Below are 18,562 nucleotides of genomic sequence, written 5' to 3'. Positions count from 1 at the left end.
GTCAAAGACACCGAGGAGGACAGTGACATCACATAAAGGAACAACCTGTCTGTATTAGTGCCCTGCTGACTGAGTGGGTCAGAACAGCTGCTGCTCTTAGGGGTCCAGCTCAGACTCGTTCTGCTTCACGTGGACATCCACCATCCCTACGTCTGCATTCCTATGACTAAATAAATTTGGTGCTCCAAGGGAGACACACAGCTTCCTCCTGGGGAGAGTAAATTTATCCTGGCATGGAATGGCATGAATGGTATCCAAGAAAGAAGTAGGCAGATGGAGAGGAGGGTTAAAGTAGCATTATGTAGAAATGAAGTACAAATGTCATCCTGCGGTAAAATGTGACTGCTACAACCACTTTAAAGTCCTCAGGAGCTTTTTCCGGCCGTCATCAAATTACAACAGTCAGCTCTGCAGCATTAGCTCTCAGGAGACACAGCGACCCCCACACTCACTGATGGTAAACAGTCGTTATGGCCCGCCTTCCTTCGTTTTGAAAGGAGAAAATCTGGGTATGAAGCATGTTTCAGTAGAACCTTCCTTCCTCAATGACTGAAACATTGGATCTCTTGGGATTTCCTCACTGCAACATTATCACTATATTCTTACATACTGCACCTTTAATTTCATTACAATGTGCTTCACGTTGACAGTTAAAGGTCAACAGTCACTTACTTAGTAATTCCTGTCTAGGATATATGATAAATGACCCAGACACCTAACCCACCTTACCTGCTGGTGGTGGTCGGAGGGACCGATGGCGCTCTGGAGCCCCGCCTCTGTCAGTGCACCCCAGGGCAGCTGTGGCTATAATGTAGCTCATCACCACCAGCGTGTGAATGGATGAATGATACGCTGTAGTGTAAAGCGATTTGGAGTCCTCTGACTCAGAAAAGCCCGGGTCATTCATCATTTTCTAGTTTTAGTGTGTTTTTTTTATGTAATTCTGTTGTTTATTTTGTTTTGTTTTTTCTGTCAGTTCTTGCTGCTGCTGTGAAGTACCTTGAGTTACCTCTGTGTTGGAAATATGCTATATAAATAAAGCTTTCTTGTCTTGATCAACTGTACTAAAAGTGTTGTACACCTGAAGAAGTATGGGTATGAAACAAAAACATAGTTTAGTTTGTGATTTATAATCCTTTAAGAGGCAGCTCAACACCTTGGTTTCTTTTTGGTGTGGACATTAAAATGCTAAGAAAGTGAAATATGTATATATTTTTATTTGAGTAAATCTTGGGTTAGCAATATTACACACATCAGTTTTCATTAGCACTTTATTGATATTTTTTATTTTGTGTATTATTATTGTTATTTATTTATTTATTGTTTTATAAGTTTCATAAAAGAATGCAAAATTAAACGTTTTGTGATGTTACCTAATCGGGGGGTATTCTAGAAAAGAGGCCTTGTTGATCACAAACATGACCTTTTGTGTAAATCTTCCTGTTTGACCTCATTGTAGCGGCAAAGCGGGAATGATGCAACTGGGCGTGACGAACATAAAACTCCGCCTATGTTTAATTTTCTAGTATATGATTGGTCGGTATATCATGTTCTGATTGGTCTTATCTGGATAAAACAGAAGCATGATGCAACTGGGGCACTATGCCCCGCCTATATTTCACACACTAGTTTCTGATTTGTCAATGTCTCTAAATCTCGCGGTGTAATTGGTTACGGCCTGTGTCTGTCATTGCAGCATTGCACGTGGGTTGAGCTAAAAAGAAAAGGGGGAAGCCACGTTGACTAGAAGTAATTGATGCTTTATTTTTTCGTAAGTCTTGGGGAACTGTCACGTCTACGACTGTGTGTCTACGCAGGAACTGCAGCTAAAGCTCCGAGAGTAAGATGTTTGTTGGTTTTATTCAGGCCACGGAGGAACGAGGCTAGCAAAGTCGCTGCTCACAGCAGCCTGCTAGCAAAGCTGTTGTCATCCTAAAAGGCAACATCTACTCTTATTGTGAGGTTATTTCAAACTGTTAAATGTGTACGTTTGTTTCTCCGTGAAGCTCTGGTGTCCCGCAGATTAAAACAATCGTTTATTTTGGCTAAAGGATTAGTTTGATATGCGTCTGTAAAGTCGTCATTACGGCCGTTATAAACGTATTATTTCCATCAGAGGATGCTCAACTATCTGCGGGATGTGAAAGAAGTTTTAATACTTTTGTTTTTAAAGGTCAGAAAGCCACGTCGTCTGGCAGGATGAGCGTTGGATTTGTCGGTGCAGGCCAGCTGGCTCACGCGCTGGTGAAAGGTTTCACCGCTGCAGGTAAGGTCGGGTGAGCATGAATACAGGAGCTGGTGTCTGACATCCAAACATCTGGAGCGTCATTGTAAACCATGCAGCATTGCTATTAGTTATGTATGTCATTGTTGTACATTTATTTTTAAATAATAATAATATTATTATTATTTTAAAGGCTTCTACAGTTTGTTTTCTTTAGGGTCTTTTTCCTGCAGGTACGATGATCCTGGCAGATTTAGTTGCTGGGAAGCACCCTGCAAATTAAACATTTTTACAGAATTAAAGGTACAATAAGTAATAATTTTACACTGAAATAATCTCAGTCTAATGTAAACGTTCTTTACCTGGCATTGCTTTTGGAAGTTTGTGTTTGTTTTTGACAAAATAGCTGAACTGTGTGAAAAAGTGACGTGGCAGCATAGGCTATGGGTGCAGGGTCGAGGACTGGACAGGTTACCTGCTCCTGTGTTTCTGATCCATTCTAAAAATATCAAACCATTCACACAAAGTAAATTTGTTATTCATTATCTGATTAGTTAACCCTCACACTGTCCTAATGAGTGGGAACCTGCGAGGAAAGTTGACCATTTGGCAGGGGTGAGGAGTGAGCTCCCACCTCAACCCTGCCACATGGACCTCAAGGGATAAACCATCAACCCTGCTCAATGGTCAACTTTCCTCGCAGGGTCACACCCATTAGGACAGTGGGAGGGTTAAACAACTAAACATGTTTCCTTTACTTTTCTTGTACTTTTTTATAATATTGGTGTTTTGAAATACGTCACTGTGCTCCACACTCTGCTCTTGTCTTAACAACGTGTGCCCTTTGGCCACTAGACCTGCTAGATCCTCTCAGTCGCACCCTTGGCTAAATGATGCCCTCTGGTCTCTACGCACCAATCTTCGGTACATTTCCCACCTCTCTCAAGCATGCTCAGGTTAAACCGCTGCTAAAAAACATCTCTTCCTCCAAATCATGTGGAGAACTACCGACCTATCTCTCTCCTCCCTTTTCTGTCCAAAATCATTGAAAGGGTGGCTTTCAAGCAGATCACAGAATACCTCTCACAAAACTGTCTGCTTGACCCTTACCAATTTGGGTTCAAAAAGGGCCACTCCACTGTAACTGCTCTGTTAGCAGTGACGGAATCCTTAAAAGAAGCTAGAGCGACTGCCAAATCCTCAGTGCTTATCCTGCTCGACTTATCGGCTGCATTTGACACGGTCAACCATGGCTTCCTTTTGTCCACACTCTCTAGCATGGGCATCACAGAGAAAGCACACGCCTGGTTTGAATCGTACCTCACAGGACGATCATTCAGTGTATCTTGGCTTGGACAATCCTCTACCGTGTACCATCTTGCCACAGGAGTCCCCCAGGGCTCTGTACTAGGACCTCTTCTCTTTGCCACATACACCACCTCACTGGGTGAGATCATTCGATCACATGGCTTCTCCTACCACTGCTATGCAGACGACACCCATCTCTATCTGTCATTTCCACCGGACAACCACACTGTCTGCACGAATATCAAACTGTCTCTCTGACATATCAAAATGGATGAAATCCCACCATCTCCACCTCAACCTCTCTAAAACTGAACTACTTGTCATCCCAGCAAAACCATCCATAGAGCACAATATCTCAATCCAAAAGGACTTCCTATCTCTGGCTCCTTCAAAGGCAGTTCAAAATCTGGGTGTTGTGATTGATGAACACCTGACCTTTAAAGATCATGTTGTCTCTGTTGCTCGTTCATGCCGCTTTGCGCTGTATAACATACGAAAGATCAGACCATACCTAACACAACATGCCACCCAGCTCCTGGTGCAATCTACTGTCATCTCCCGCCTCGATTACTGCAATGCCCTTCTAACTGGTCTTCCAGGCTGAACTGTGAGACCTCTTCAAATATTTCAGAACGCAGCGGTGCGTCTGGTCTTCAATCAGCCAAAAAGAGCACACGTCACCCCTCTGTTCATTGAGCTCCACTGGCTACCGCTAGCAGCATGCATCAAATTCAAATTGCTAACACTAGCATACAAAGTCCGAGATGGTACGGCTCCCATCTACCTGAATCCTCTTGCAAAGGCTTACGTCTCGGCCCGGCCGCTCCGGTCATCACAGGATCGTCGGCTAGCAGTGCCTACACCACGCTCAGGACAATCCAGACTCTTCTCATGCATCGTTCCACAAATGTGGAATAACCTACCAAGCACTACCAGAACAGGGGCTTCCTTTTCAATTTTCAAGAAACTCCTGAAGACCCTGCTCTTCACAGAGCATCTTCTAAACTAGCACCTTCCCTGCACCTGCCCCCCTCTCTGTCCACTCCTTGTTCCCTCCTCTCCATTATTGATGTCAAGTTGTTGTTGTTATTGTTGTTGTTAGCCTCAAGGGCAACATGCCGATTATCGCTTGTAAGTCGCTTTGGACAAAAGCGTCTGCTAAATACATAAACATAAACATGATATTTGAGCCTGCAAGGTATTTGTAATTTGGTCAAAGAGCAACAGCGTTAGAGTGGAAGTCAGTAAACAGAAGTGACCCAGAAGTTGTTTCTTGTACCCCTAAGCCACACTATCTTTTTGTTTTACGCTAATATCAGGTGAAGCAGGCTAGAGGCTAACATTGAGCTAACAATGCTAGAGGTGTGAATCTTCACTTGTCTCCCGATTCGATTCGATTACGATTATTGGGTCAACGATTCAATTCGATTCGATATCCCGATGCATCACGATGCATCACGATTATTTCATATGGATTTGTTTTCATCGATAAATAGAACATGTCAGATAATTGCTTTTTTTTTTAAATCAAAAACGTAATTGATACAACCTGCCAGCCCTCAAAAGCTCTCCATTAACAGGTTAGGACAAAACATTTTAAACATTTAAGAAGATTTAACAAAGCAAAACATCTGTTTCCTCGTTCAGCACCACGCCTCAGGCTGAGAAAACACGCTTTACAAAATCTCACAAAATCTAAAAAAGTACTGAAAACCCACAGGACGCATAATGTAATAATCAGATACAATAATGGGTTCATATATGAGTATTTAATGTCTCTGAGCAGCTCTAGAGTCAAATATTCATGCCGCAGTTCAAGGGTGTCAGAAATAACACCAAATGAAATGTTTGACTTAGTTTATTTTATTTGAACCCAGTGGTTCGTTTCTGAAATGTTGGAGAATGAATCAAGTTCTGTTTGATGCCGAAAATAATAAAACAGAAAACAAATTCTACACTTCCAATAATATTTAAGATGTGTGTTTTATTCTTTCTGATAATAACACCAGCAGTAGGCTGTGGGCTGGATTAGGATTAAATTACCCAGCTGATGGATCTCCTTCACTAACCAGCTAACGACAAACCTTTCCACTAACCTGTCCTGTGTGACCCTCACCATGTAACCCTCATGTCCATGCTGTCTCTGGAGGAGCAGATAGGAGACAAGATCTCCTGTAACTTAAAATGAACCAAAGCTTCCTCCCAGTTTCTCTTTAAGCTGAATTCAACATCAGTTTATCATCATGAAACAAAAGAATAAAGTGGAACAAGAACTTCTTTCTTCTATTTCTCTCTCCTTTTAACTTCTCCGTGTCCCTAAATAAAAGAGACAGATGATCACGCTGCAGCCGCCGTCATTGACCCCGCCCCCTCCCCAAGACCGGATCTCCCTACATTACAACAAGCAGTCTGACTGAGCACTTCCAGGAGAAATAATAATTAAATTATGAAAATAATAATGCGTGTTTGGAGCATCGGTTTGGAGGAGCGTCCTCCGATGCTCTCGTGTGAGCAGTCCCCCCCCCTCTCAGTTGCTGTGCGAGCTAGCGGAGCGCGCCGCACGACAACCCGCTCAATTAACATAATTCACGGCCCAAATCCAACAGAACCGGTCGGGCTGATTCGGTTCCAGTTCGGTCTCAGGTTACAACTCAAGCGCTCAGCCCTGCAGTACCACATTAAGGCGGAGGTAAATGTGGAGGACGCTCACTCTGACAGATTTGGATCTGCGCTGGTGCCGCCATTAAAAAAACAAAACTACATTCCACTATAATCGATTATGGCGTACCCTTCTACGATGCAGAATCGTTTATGTCCGAATCCCGATGCATCGATTATTTGATTATTTTCCTCAGCTCTAAACAATGCTAACGGGAATCAGAAGCAAACTTTTTCATTTACCAACAACTGGATCTTACGGTAAAATGCATGTATCTACTTATCGACTTCCTGTGTATCACTCCTCTTCTGGGGCTGAACCGTGACCGCAACAGTTTCTCAGAGTGGACTTGTTTGTTTTGATGCATGGACTGCAGTACCTACATTTGACCACAGGGTGTCATCCTACTTCATGAACCTGTAATTTATGATGTTGTTAAACAGTTTTAGCATTCCTCTCTGCTTCTGTAAAAAGTATGCATTCAAGAGAACGCGATGAGCTGTCTTGTTGTGAATAGTAAAAATCGGACGGATCTTTTCATTTTTAGACTGAATGTTGGCCAACACCAGTCTTTGGAGGACAGTCTGAAGTAGGGCTGCAACAACGAATCGATAAATTCGATGAAAATCGATTACTAAAAGCGTTGGCAACGAATTGCGTCATCGATTCGTTGTGTCGCACAACTCTCCCAAAAGCGCCCCCCTTCCCGCCCGCCGTTGCGCGCAGACAGATCAGCGCGAGGGAGAGCCGGCAGTTGTTTGGAAGAGGAACATGGCAGAAGCAGCGAGAGTCAAAAAAGTAAAAGCTTTTTAAGTTTGGGAGCATTTTCAGTTAAATCAGGCGAAGACATGCGTTACCTGCAACGTTTAGGTCAGACTTGGCATGGCACGGGATGATGCAGCGTCTTAAACGCAAGCATGTCGGGATCATCAGCGAGAAAGGAGAGAACTCTGTGTCCGGGTAAATTAAAAACTTTTCAAAAGTGATTCATCCAAGTCCCGGATTATTACACAGGCTAGACATGCCCTAAGCTCGTAAAAAAAGAGTCTAAAGTCGTGAGCGCGACGCTAGATGAGCGGGGGGACTCGCGCTGCTGCGAACCGGTTCCAAGGCCGGATTAACTGGGCAATTGCCCAGGGCCCACGAACGCAAATTACTGTATCTATAATTTCCCGCTTTATGAGGACTATGGTGACCGTACGTTCCGTTTTCCCCGGACGTGTCCACTTTTCACTCTCTGTCCGGCGCGTCCGGACTGGGGGTTCTTGTATTGATGAAAATGTCCGGCTTTTCATCCAGGAGCAGGGATCGAATTATGGGGGAGCTGTATATCCTACACATCCAGGTGAACCGGAAAAAGTTTTCTATATTATATCATTTTTGGACTCTTTTGAGCAGAGAGCGGCACAGCGCATTTTTGCGCAGCGATCCAGGCAGCTGCTTCCAGCGCACGGTCCATTCTCAAAGTGGCGCAACCAAAAAACTATAATTAGCACACGATCGTTCATGTCTGCACATGTTCTCTATTTTCTGTCTTATTTGTGCCTGCAGCGCTCTGCTACTGCGGAGCTCATCACCTGTGCTGCGGTGATTTCACCTCACGCAGCATCGAAAACGCGCTCTGCGCTTTGCGGTCAGGAGATCCCTTTGATCTGCTCAACAATAACTGATGAGGTGAAAAAGTAAGAATCCAGGCAGCAGTTTTTCTGGAGAATTAAGAGGAGATGCAGGAAGATGAGAGACAGACAGGACAGGAAAATAGTTAAATAAAAACAAAACAAAGTGTTGAAAAGTAAAATGTAGGTAGATTTACCTCCACTACACGTTTTTACCTGTATAAAACAATAAGTTACACACATGTAATATTTATAAATTTGATACTATTCAGGTCACCTTCAACACTCAGTCACACACCCAGGGCCGTTTCAAGACATTTTGGGGGCCAAGGCAAAATGCCCCCCCCCCCCCATAACTGGGCTCCCCAGAAGCCTCTGTGTAATTCATACCCTCTCCAGTAGTGTTAGTTATACAGTGTTTATAAAAGCCCCTCAGACATTACTGACATGTTCTAATATTATCAGATGAAAAACTAAATTATCAGACATGCTGTCTCATCTGCTTCTTTTCTAAACTTGCAGAAAGTAACAAAACCATTTGAAAGCCACTATTTGTGGATTCTCTGAAAGTTTCCATGGAGTGTGTGACAACTTATTTTTTCAGTCATTTTTGGAAATAGTGATCAATTTTGATTAATTCACAGCCTATGTTTAATTACATTTAAAAATTAGTTGTTTGACACCCCAGCTATAATAAATGTCTACAGATGAGATCAAACAAAACAGATGAGAACTGCCCTTAAGCTGTTTAACTTGGACCAAGCATTTTAGGTCACAGATAGATGTAGCTTAGGGTCTCTGTCTACACACCTTATAAGACAATTTAGGTGATGGCATGTTGTTTTTCTGCTATTGAACTGTTTTCTAATAATGTTGTGTTAAATAAAGTGAAGGAAGGAGAGAAATAACGTTTCCCTAGCAGTTTTTAAAAATGTCCCCATGTAATCCGATTAATCGATTAATCGTGTCGAGACCCCATCCGATTAATCGATTATCCAAATAATCGTTTGTTGCAGCCCTAGTCTGAAGCAGCTTTGAGCTCATTGTCCGCTCTTACCATGTGAATTTCCTCCACCACATCTTCCCCATCTGCTCCCTGTTGTTTTCTGCACCATCACTCATGCTTGGACGTCGCCCCTCACTTCCTCCTGTCTTCTTGACCAGGTGTGATTGCTGCTCACAGGATCACAGCTAGCTCCCCGGACACAGACCTGCCCACGGTGATGGCGCTGAGGGTGAGCACACCTTTGATGAGGAGAGTTCTGATGGACTTGTTTGATAGTTGTAGAAACGGCGTTCTGCACCTTAACGTCACTTTTCTTGTTTGTTTGTGTTTTGTGTAGAAAATGGGGGTGAATTTAACAACCAGCAACAAAGAGACTGTCAGCAAGAGCGATGTGCTGTTTCTGGCTGTGAAGCCACACATTATCCCCTTTGTTCTTGATGAGATTGGACCAGACATCGAAGACCGGCATCTCATCGTGTCTTGTGCTGCAGGTGTTACCATCAGCTCCATAGAGAAGGTACGAACTCTGTAAAAGTGAGACGTTACCCCACCGGCCTTTCTGCTGCCATTGTTTAGATATTAAAACCCTTAAAGGTGTTGGCCAGACTCGGCAGTAAAATAGTAGAAACTCAGTATAACTAGACGTTACCACCTATTTAAATATGAACTGGGTTCATGTTGTTCAGGACTTTTGTCATAAATCATCACAGGAAACCCAAATCCTCTCCTCCAGAACGGTGTTCCCCATACGACACGTAAAACCAGCTAGCTGCTGTTGCTGTGCTGTGAATGACTGTATTTAGTTTACGTTCGTGCTCTTAACTCATTCACTGCCAATGACGACTAAAGTCTCATTTGCACGTCTTTACTGTGTGGGCGTCGGGACGAGCCCCCGCATCGTGACACACGTCGTTCTGCTACAACGCTAACGCAGAAGCTCCGCAGTCGGGTTGTTTACTGCAGCTGTCCAGGGCTCAGACCGGAGGTTAGTCTCTGGTTTTCCCGCGCCGGTCTCAAACATCAGATTGTCTTAAAATCCAGGCGTGAAAATCCCAAAACCTTTTTCCTCTGAGGCTTTAATACTTCTCCACACGTGCTGCTGAGAGGAGTTCAGCCTCTGGCCGACATCTTTAAGAAGCTGCTTTAGCAGATCCCTGGACTCTTAAAGGGACACTTTGCAGCTTTTTCATGTTTTTACATCATTTTCTTGAGCCAGTACGTGCTGAAATAACCTTTACAGGGTCGATGAAATGTTACTCAGACCCCACGGCCCCATGTGGCTAGAATACCGCACTTGCAACTTCAGAGTTGCTGGTCCAGTCCCTGCTGGTTGGTGGAGCTGCTTCCAGCAACTTTCCTGCATGTTCTAGATCACGAACACAGCTGATTTGTTTAATTTAGGGATGAACCGCTCCAGAGAAGATGTTTCAGGAGGTAGATTAATGCGTTGAAAACAATGGGCACTAGGGGGTGCTAAAAGCAAGCTAAGCTGCCAAGTATCCCTTTAACACGCTTCTCCTGTTTTATTTGTGCAGAAGCTGCTTCAGCACCGTCCAGCTCCTAGAGTCATGAGGTGTATGACTAATACTCCAGTGGTGGTGCGAGAGGGAGCCACGGTGTACGCCACGGGGACGCATGCAGAGGTATCTGAAACCATGGACAGGTCTAGAAATGCAGAGGGATCTTCTGCTGTTAACACGATTTTTATGATTTTTCAAGGTGGAAGATGGTAAGTTACTGGAGCAGCTGATGGCCAGCGTTGGTTTCTGCACGGAGGTGGAGGAGGACCTGATTGATGCTGTCACTGGACTGAGTGGCAGCGGGCCCGCCTACGTGAGTTACAGCTTTTGTTTCCTGTCGTGATGCTGTCAGTGACGCACACAGGTCGAGAATGAGCTAAATACCCAGTCAGGCCCCGCCTTCAAAGGGCTTGATAATGACATCATACCAAAGGAACATGTTGAAGAAGACAGGAACAGACTCTAAGGCCTCGAACCCGAGAATACGAGCGTCACGCTGAGCATCGGGTGCATGGAGGGGATATGGTCAGGTCAGAAAAGGCCAGTCTCGTCTGCTTCGCTGCAAAAATGAGTATTTACCCCACCCACCTTGGCCTGGGACCGCCACAGGAATGAGAGAGCAGAGTGTGTTTCCGTTAGCAGCATTCACTCATTCATACGAGTGACCACCACAGATGAGTGAATTAAAGCTGCGTTTCCTCTGCCGGAGCTCCAGGAGGTCCCCGGGAGTGGGATGGTGTGTTTGTGCCATGGAAGGTCAGGGGTGGACATTAACTTCAAAACCAACCGGCCAGCCGGGCCGGTAACTCTGAATATTTACCGGCCCCGCCAAGAATCTACCGGCCCCGCTGGTCAGCCGCCAAAACGAGTCAAAATAACAACTGAACCGTTTTAAATGTAATAAACCTTTATTTTGTACACATTCACAAACATAATAACGTATTCAAGTTTGAATTTGTTTGTTCCCTCAACAAAACACGATTTTGTCGTCGCATACTTCCGGCATACAACGCAGTACATCACCAACTCCGCTTTGCTGTATTCGAGCCATTGGCTGTGTTTGAGATGAGCCAGTTCTGTGCAGATTAGACCAGCGGTGATCGGCGAGCGGTGCATGCCGGTTTTGTGTCCGACTTGACGCTGACTTGCTCTGACGTCATGCATACGTAGGCATCGATAACCTCGTGAGATCAAGGCGGCCGCAGATTTTGGAGCAAGGCGCTGCAGCTGCTCTCCACCAGCTGCAAAACCTAGGGGATGACGGGAAACGCCTGGCTCTCACCTGATCTAAGATCTGATTGGTTCATATTTTGATCCAAACATCCGGTGGTAGAACATGAAACGTTAGTTGGTCACATGAATTCTGTAAATCATGTTACGTTGATGATGACAACAATATAGGCCATAAAGAGAAATGCGTTTTGTTTTCTTTTGTCACGTTTCCTATGAGCACACTGAAGCTACAGCTGCTAACCTTTACTTATTATTACAGTCATGTTTTCATATAGAATATATGATATCCACAAGCACGTGAGGATGTGTTTCAGCTGCTAACAGGCACCAGAATTAAAATTGAAAATTGAACAAGTGTGAATGCTAACGCGATATCTTCATCCATCGTCACCCCCGAGCTACAAATCCAAGAGATTCAACTGGCAGAAACAACTGGTTCACACCATAGTCTCTCTCTCTCTCCCTCTCCCTCTCACACACACACACACACACACACACACACACACACACACACACACACACACACACACACACACACACACACTCACACGTAGAGGAAAAGAGCTGAGGAAATTGAGGACACCGGGTAGTTAAAAGAAAAACCACAGCGGAGCCGAGGCGCGCCTCGAATGGGGCGCGTCTGATCTGAACTGAGGAGCAGCGAGCAGCGGCCGGACTTCGTGAGCGATGCGCTTCGGGCGCTTCCGCGGCCGGTGTGTCCCCGGCGAAACGCCGGCTTTCAGCCACTCCCCCTGCTGCTTCCGTCTGTTTTCCAGGCGAGGCGCTGCTCAACTCGAACACAGCCATTCTCTGCACCTCCCGTCTTCTTTAAACCGCCACGAATCATTTCACCTACGCACACGCTTCTCTGCTTCATACCGTTTCGAACTGTCTCGCTTCTCCTCACCAGTTTTAAAGCGTTTTGCCGGAGATTTCATCAAGAAATCCAATCCCTGTGGCGGCGGCATCTCCCTGCGTGTTTGTGTGTTTCTAGCGTGGTTCCACTTCGTCTTTAATAGTGAACTTATAGTTCACGTGACTATAACTAATCGTGCAGTACGTGCACGAATCGTACAAGTGCAGTAGGTGGCTAGAGGCGCGCAGGTTCACGTGCGCGAAACGAAAACGGCAGCTTCCTACAGGGCGGGGCCATGATGTAGGCGAAAGCCGGTGTGTAAATGACAAATAAGGCTTGGGCGCCACCCGGGCGGTAAGTCGTCAAGTATTTACCGCCCGACGAGAAAATTTAGCGCCATTGGCGCTCGGGCACTTTAACGGTCCACCCCTGAAGGTAAAGGGTTAACCAAAGCCTCAGGTGGAGCACCAACCAGGAGGATCTAAAACGGGACATTACTCTTGTTTATGTAATAGGAGAGCGTTCAGCACCTTGGACAGTGGTTAGTCACTAAACGACCTGCTTGGAGCAAAGCAGCAACCGAGATGCTGACGCAAAAAAGAAAATGTAAAGTTTGACTTCAAACGTGAGCAGCCAGCGGCCTAAAGACTCAGGAGGAACGTCTGACGTGCGCAGAAGCATCGTGTGAGTTTGAAATAGGAAGGGAGGATAAGAAGAGTTGGTGCGTCTGCCGTAAGCTAACTAGCTAACTGGAGGATTTTTTTCACTTCTAACTAAACTGAACTTGTGCTGCTCGTCTTGTTTGTTGTGATGTGTTTTCCTGTCACAGAGAAATAAGAGTGTGTTTAATTAAACATCAGTGTTTGTGACTGAAACAGGCGTTCACAGCCCTGGATGCTCTGGCAGACGGAGGAGTGAAGATGGGCCTGCCCCGGAGACTCGCTGTCAGACTCGGAGCTCAGGCCCTACTGGTCAGTAGTTCCTGGTTCTCCGTGTCTCATCCCTAACTCCCGCATCATCCGGGAAACCATATGATGTGCTGCAACAACTATTTCCTACTGAATATTCTGATGTTTGGTTTCTGCCCGTATTTGCTAAGGAGTGGCTACATCTGTGTTAAACAACCAATAAGACGTGATGAATCCACATAAATATGACATATGGGACTGACTCATCTCTGAATGTTTAATCAGAAGATTCTAGTCACTCACTTCTTCGGGGACCGTAAACACCTCGTATTAATTCAGACAGTCCGGTTTGGTCGCTGCAGTTCGTCTCCGTCCTCATCAAAGTTATTGAGTTTACAGGTGATCCCTCGTTTATCGCGGTAGATGCGTTCCAGACCTGGCCGCGATAGGTGAAAATCCGCGAAGTAGGGACACCATATTTACAGTATTTATTTAACAGGTACGTATTCCGTATTCAGACTTTTAAAACCCTCCCTTTACATAGTACTGTACTTTTACTTGTTTTTTTTATAGTTTTATTACAAAAAGTGCATTTTATGATGAAATTGATGGGAAAAAAACAGGAATTTCTTGATATTTCGCATAGAAAAATACAGCGAATCGGTGAAAAAGACCGCAAATCTGCGAATTTCCCTTGGATAAGGCTCCAAAGAAAAAATCCGCGAAGTCGTGAATCCGCGATAAACGAACCGCGAAGTAGCGAGGGATCACTGTACATCCTTGTGCCAGTCAGCAAGCTGTTACCATTTCATCACCTGTAAGTCGCTAAATAGAACATTTTCCTTTGAAGTCAACTAAATAAATGATGAAAGGATGCAGACTAGCGTGCAGAGGCTGAAGAGCAGTGGTCCGAGAAGTTAGCCTTGAGGTGGTGCCAAAGCCATTTCAAACAAGCCGCCGCCATCTTTGTTTTTCGGCTCCATCGCATCATCACGCCCACCCAACCAATAAAGCGCTGTAATTGGCCAGCCACCAGACTGGGCGGGGCTAAACCGACATGCAGAGTATCATCATGCGGATACAGATTTCTAAATGATTAGTTTTGTGCCGCTTCAGGTGTATTTTTCAGTGTGAGTGATCCCACCTTACTTCCTGGTATTCCGACATTAACAGTAAATATAAAGCGAGAACATCTTTTCTGCAGCTGAGATGAAAGCGATTATGGAATATTCATGACTGTGTTTATCCACAGGGAGCAGCTAAGATGCTGCTGGACTCAGAGCAGCATCCGGGTCAGCTGAAGGATAACGTGTGCTCACCAGGGGGCGCCACCATCCACGCGCTGCACTTCCTGGAGAGCGGAGGCTTCCGAAGCCTCCTGATCAACGCCGTGGAGGCTTCATGCATCAGAACCAAGTCAGACTGTCGTTAGTGGATGTTTGTTTGTTTGTTTGTTTGTTTTTCCGTAAGAGAATAATGAGTTTGTGTTTGTTTGGCAGGGAGCTGCAGTGTCTGGCAGACCAGGAGCGCATCTCTCCAGCAGCGATCAAGAAAACCACGTTGGACAAGGTGCTGCAGCAGCCTGGAGTCACGGTCAGCGGCGTCGGCAACGGCGGCAGCAGGTCGGGACTCAACCTGTTCAACAATCGCAGTTCTGGGATCAAAAAGAAGAACTGAGCCCCCCCTCCCACACTCACACACACACACATACACAGGTGTACCCACCGCAATAAAACTTAGGACTGCTGTGAAATCACAAACAGGTGATTATTCATGTATTCACTCCTGATGAACAGACCTGTTACACGTGATCTGCAGAAGCAGCAGAGCTGTTAGACCGTGCAGCAACGGGCCGTCATGGCGTTCTGGTGCACGCCATGCAGCAGAAGCCCTGTGGGATGGCCACCCTCCTCTTGTTACACGTCTGACTTTGTGGGTCTTTCATGACCGCTGCAGCGTAGCAGGAGCGCGCTCTCTCCTGTAAAGGTGATTTTTGAGCTTCCCCATCTTCCGTGTGTCTGAAAACCCAAAGCAGCTGTTAGGTGTTCTGCTCATCGGTGACTATGATGTAATGTTAGAACTGCTAGAATAAAGCTTAAGCATGTTCATGGTAAACAGCCTGCATTTGTATCACGCCTTCTTACAGTTCTACAGCCCCCCAAGGCGCTTCACAACACAATCACTCACCCACAATCTGGTGGTGATGAGCTACGATGTAGCCACAGCTGCGCTGGGGCGCGCTGACAGAGGCGAGGCTGCTGAATACCGCTCTCTCCGACCACCACCAGCAGGTAAGGTGGGTTAGGTGCCTTGCCCAAGGACACAACAGCAGCATTCTCTGTCCAGAGCCAGGATCGAACCTGCAACCTTCTGGTTACTGGACAACCCGCTCCACCTCCTGAGCTGCTGCTGCCTCGTTCACGGTTTAAAGCACCCTCTTAGGAGTGAACTAAATCTGGATGTTCCTCTTTTCTTTGGCGTTTGTTTAACCAGAGCACCTGTGAGAGCGCTCTCTGGACCCCAGGTGGCGCTCTCTCAAAGTGCCTCATCTATAAATGCCTCCTGAGGATCAAATTACCCCTCATGTCATGTCAGTTAAACTTGACCCTAGCCTTGTGTTGAAGATGGCTCCGCCCCCTTGGTAAACCGGTGACGGTTGCTATGTCTCTCCTCGCCTTATTCTGTCTCCTCTGCCGGGTCGCGGCTGCCCCTGAATTCCTTCCCAATCACATCCCTCTTCTGCTAAAATTAGACCTGGTCTGCTCCAGAAATAAAATGAGGTGAATGTTTCTCCTCACCAGCTCTGAGGTGTGCTGTGATTGGCTGACCTAAGAGGGAGCGCAGCATCGTGTCTGCAAGGCGAAGGACCGGCGAGGATATTCTCTACGACGACAGTGATGGAGGTTTTCACCAAAGCATCTCATTTTAAAACATCCTTTTTACACCAAATATATTCTACAGCTTCAGCTTTTGCCTTTGTGCTTCCAGAGAACCGGCGTTTCTTGCTTATTCTTAATTCCTTGATGTTCGGATCAAATTCTAGTCTTTAGGATGGGTTTGGATGCTCTGAAAATAATGAAATATGTTTAAAAGGGAGGCAAAAAGACCAGAATGGTTTTTATTTTTACTGGAAGCTAAAGGGTGAAAGTGGTTTTGATGGGTCCTTTCTGATGTTTATTATACAGTTGATGTGTAAATAAAAGGTCTACAACCTGCGGCTCTGGGGCTCGATGAGGTCGTTGGTCCCGACCAGATCACACTGACATAGCATAAACAGCTTGTGCTGTTTCTCAGTTTAATGTTACTACGTGGTTTAAATCTGACAGATTATCACTAATAATAATAATAACCCAGATGAGTGGATGGGACATCAATTAAACTTTATTCATAACGAGATTTTCCTACAAAGAATGCATCTCTAAACTCTTTACAGGTTAAAATGACCCGACATAACCCTCATTCCCAACCCTCCCACACCAACACAGTCGCACCATCACCCCCCTCCAATACCAGTACACACACACACGAACATCAGTAGAAAGGGTTTTGGGGCTGAGTTCAGATGAACCAGATATGGTAGGGCAAGGAAACGCCATCAGCAGCTGAGGTACCGGCGCCAGGGGGAGGAAGGGCGTAGACCCCACCTCCACCCAACCACGACCCCGAGAGGAAACGCTGTAAAAAAAAAATCAAAAGTAACAGCAGCTAATATAATAATAAAATAAGTAAATCAATTACTTATTGTCAACATTATAGTCAACAGATATTTAGCATCAGACACGGAACAGGTTGAAGAATGCGCCGCAGAAAACGTCTGAAAATATGAACGTTTGTTCAGCCGTGACTGCAGGAGCACAAAGATATACAGCAAGAGTTTTATTGGTGGACAGAAAAGACGAGTAACAGGGTTTAGAGGTGCCGATTGCATGACGAGGTGAAGGGGGACACATTTGTTTGTGTTCAAAAATCTCTGAAATGCATTAAAACAACGTAAACACCATAAATCTATCGTGGACCAGAATCCTGAAATGGTGGCAGGATACCTCAGAACAACACCCCCCAGGAGACGGAGAAGTCTGACAGCAAAACATCTCCTCTTCGCAGAGCTGATGGAGAGGTATCATACTCTCTTACTGCAGAGGGGACGAATGACCTACGGCAGCGTTCTGGTTTTCATCTGGGATGTCTCAGTCTACCTCTGAAGGAGCTGTCCATGGTCTCCACTGTGGGTGGTCATCTTCCCCAGCATCCTCTTTTCACACGTCTCCTCAGCCGAGTCCAGCTCAGAACCGAGCTAGCTTTAGCTTGTTAAGAAAGAGAGCCACTCGTGCATTTATTTTATCTCCATAACTACAGCTATACTATGTTAGAACGTTGTTAGGAAGCATGAAGAACCACGACTTTGTTGTACAAATTTGCTAAAGCAGCTTTAATTAAAAACATTTGTGGCCGGCCTCGAGTGCCTATAAATACCCGGACAGCTGGTTGGGACTCGGGCGGTTCGGGTCAGCTGGTGACCTTTCAGGCACACCAAAAGATTTCTGTTTCTAAACTTTGTGATTGAATCTGCTTTGCTTTACTTCTATTTATTAGAAGTTTTAAAGTCCACTCTGATCTTTTTTACTTAATTTCTACTCAGTAGAGCTGTTTTCTGTGAAGGGCAATAGGAACAGGAAAAGTTGTTAAAATAATCGGACAGAAGCCGACTGAATAAGGAGCCAGGCGGTACATTTCTGGCTTTAAATGGGTGCGATGGAGAAGAACAAAGAGCAGCATCCGCAGCAGACCTGAGGTCTGAACTCGTTCCTCTCCTCCAGGCTGCTACGTTTGGATTAACTGGCGTCACTTTGTGTTGAAGTGAGATAGGCTTGTGGCGAATACATGTGCATAATGGTGAAGGAAAGAGGAATGATGGAAGAGCAGCGATGGTTTGAAAGAGCCATGTCCTCATTATAATTGGACAGTTTATAGCTGTGGTAGGATTAGCCTGTTTTTCCTTAGACTAACACGCACCAGCGTAGCTTGATTAAATTGCACCTTGAGCGCTTTTAGTGCACTTCGACTGTTTATTTGTGCAGGCGGTGTGTTGTTGCTGCTGAAGTGTCTGGATAATCCCTCCTTATTCAGCGCCGCTGTCCATTAAGATTAGCCATTCCAGGAGAGACTTTCATTTTCTGCTCGTTATTAGACTTCTGTCACCTTTCTCTGGTTTGACTGCATTTCTTCTTCCAA

General features: G+C 45.4%; 1 protein-coding gene across 2 annotated transcripts; it reads left to right on the top strand.

Annotated features, from left to right (window-relative positions):
* Nucleotides 1-1,631: 1,631 nt before the first annotated feature.
* On the top strand, nucleotides 1,632-15,445 carry pycr1b (pyrroline-5-carboxylate reductase 1b). Of its 2 annotated transcripts, none has more exons than XM_015969976.3 (9): nucleotides 1,632-1,749; nucleotides 2,174-2,266; nucleotides 8,972-9,042; nucleotides 9,151-9,330; nucleotides 10,349-10,456; nucleotides 10,533-10,646; nucleotides 13,301-13,393; nucleotides 14,583-14,746; nucleotides 14,830-15,445. In XM_015969976.3, the coding sequence occupies exons 2-9, from the start codon at nucleotides 2,200-2,202 to the stop codon at nucleotides 15,005-15,007; spliced, it is 975 nt and encodes a 324-aa protein (XP_015825462.1). In that variant the 5' UTR covers nucleotides 1,632-1,749; nucleotides 2,174-2,199; the 3' UTR covers nucleotides 15,008-15,445. The 2 variants fall into 2 exon arrangements, with proteins under 2 accessions (XP_015825462.1, XP_015825453.1); XM_015969967.3 differs by having other exon boundaries at nucleotides 1,678-1,840.
* Nucleotides 15,446-18,562: the final 3,117 nt, after the last annotated feature.

Source organism: Nothobranchius furzeri, chromosome 6 (genome assembly GCF_043380555.1).
Source record: "Nothobranchius furzeri strain GRZ-AD chromosome 6, NfurGRZ-RIMD1, whole genome shotgun sequence".
In the NCBI taxonomy this organism is placed as follows: Eukaryota; Metazoa; Chordata; class Actinopteri; order Cyprinodontiformes; family Nothobranchiidae; genus Nothobranchius; species Nothobranchius furzeri.
This window is presented reverse-complemented; position numbering and strand designations above follow the sequence as displayed.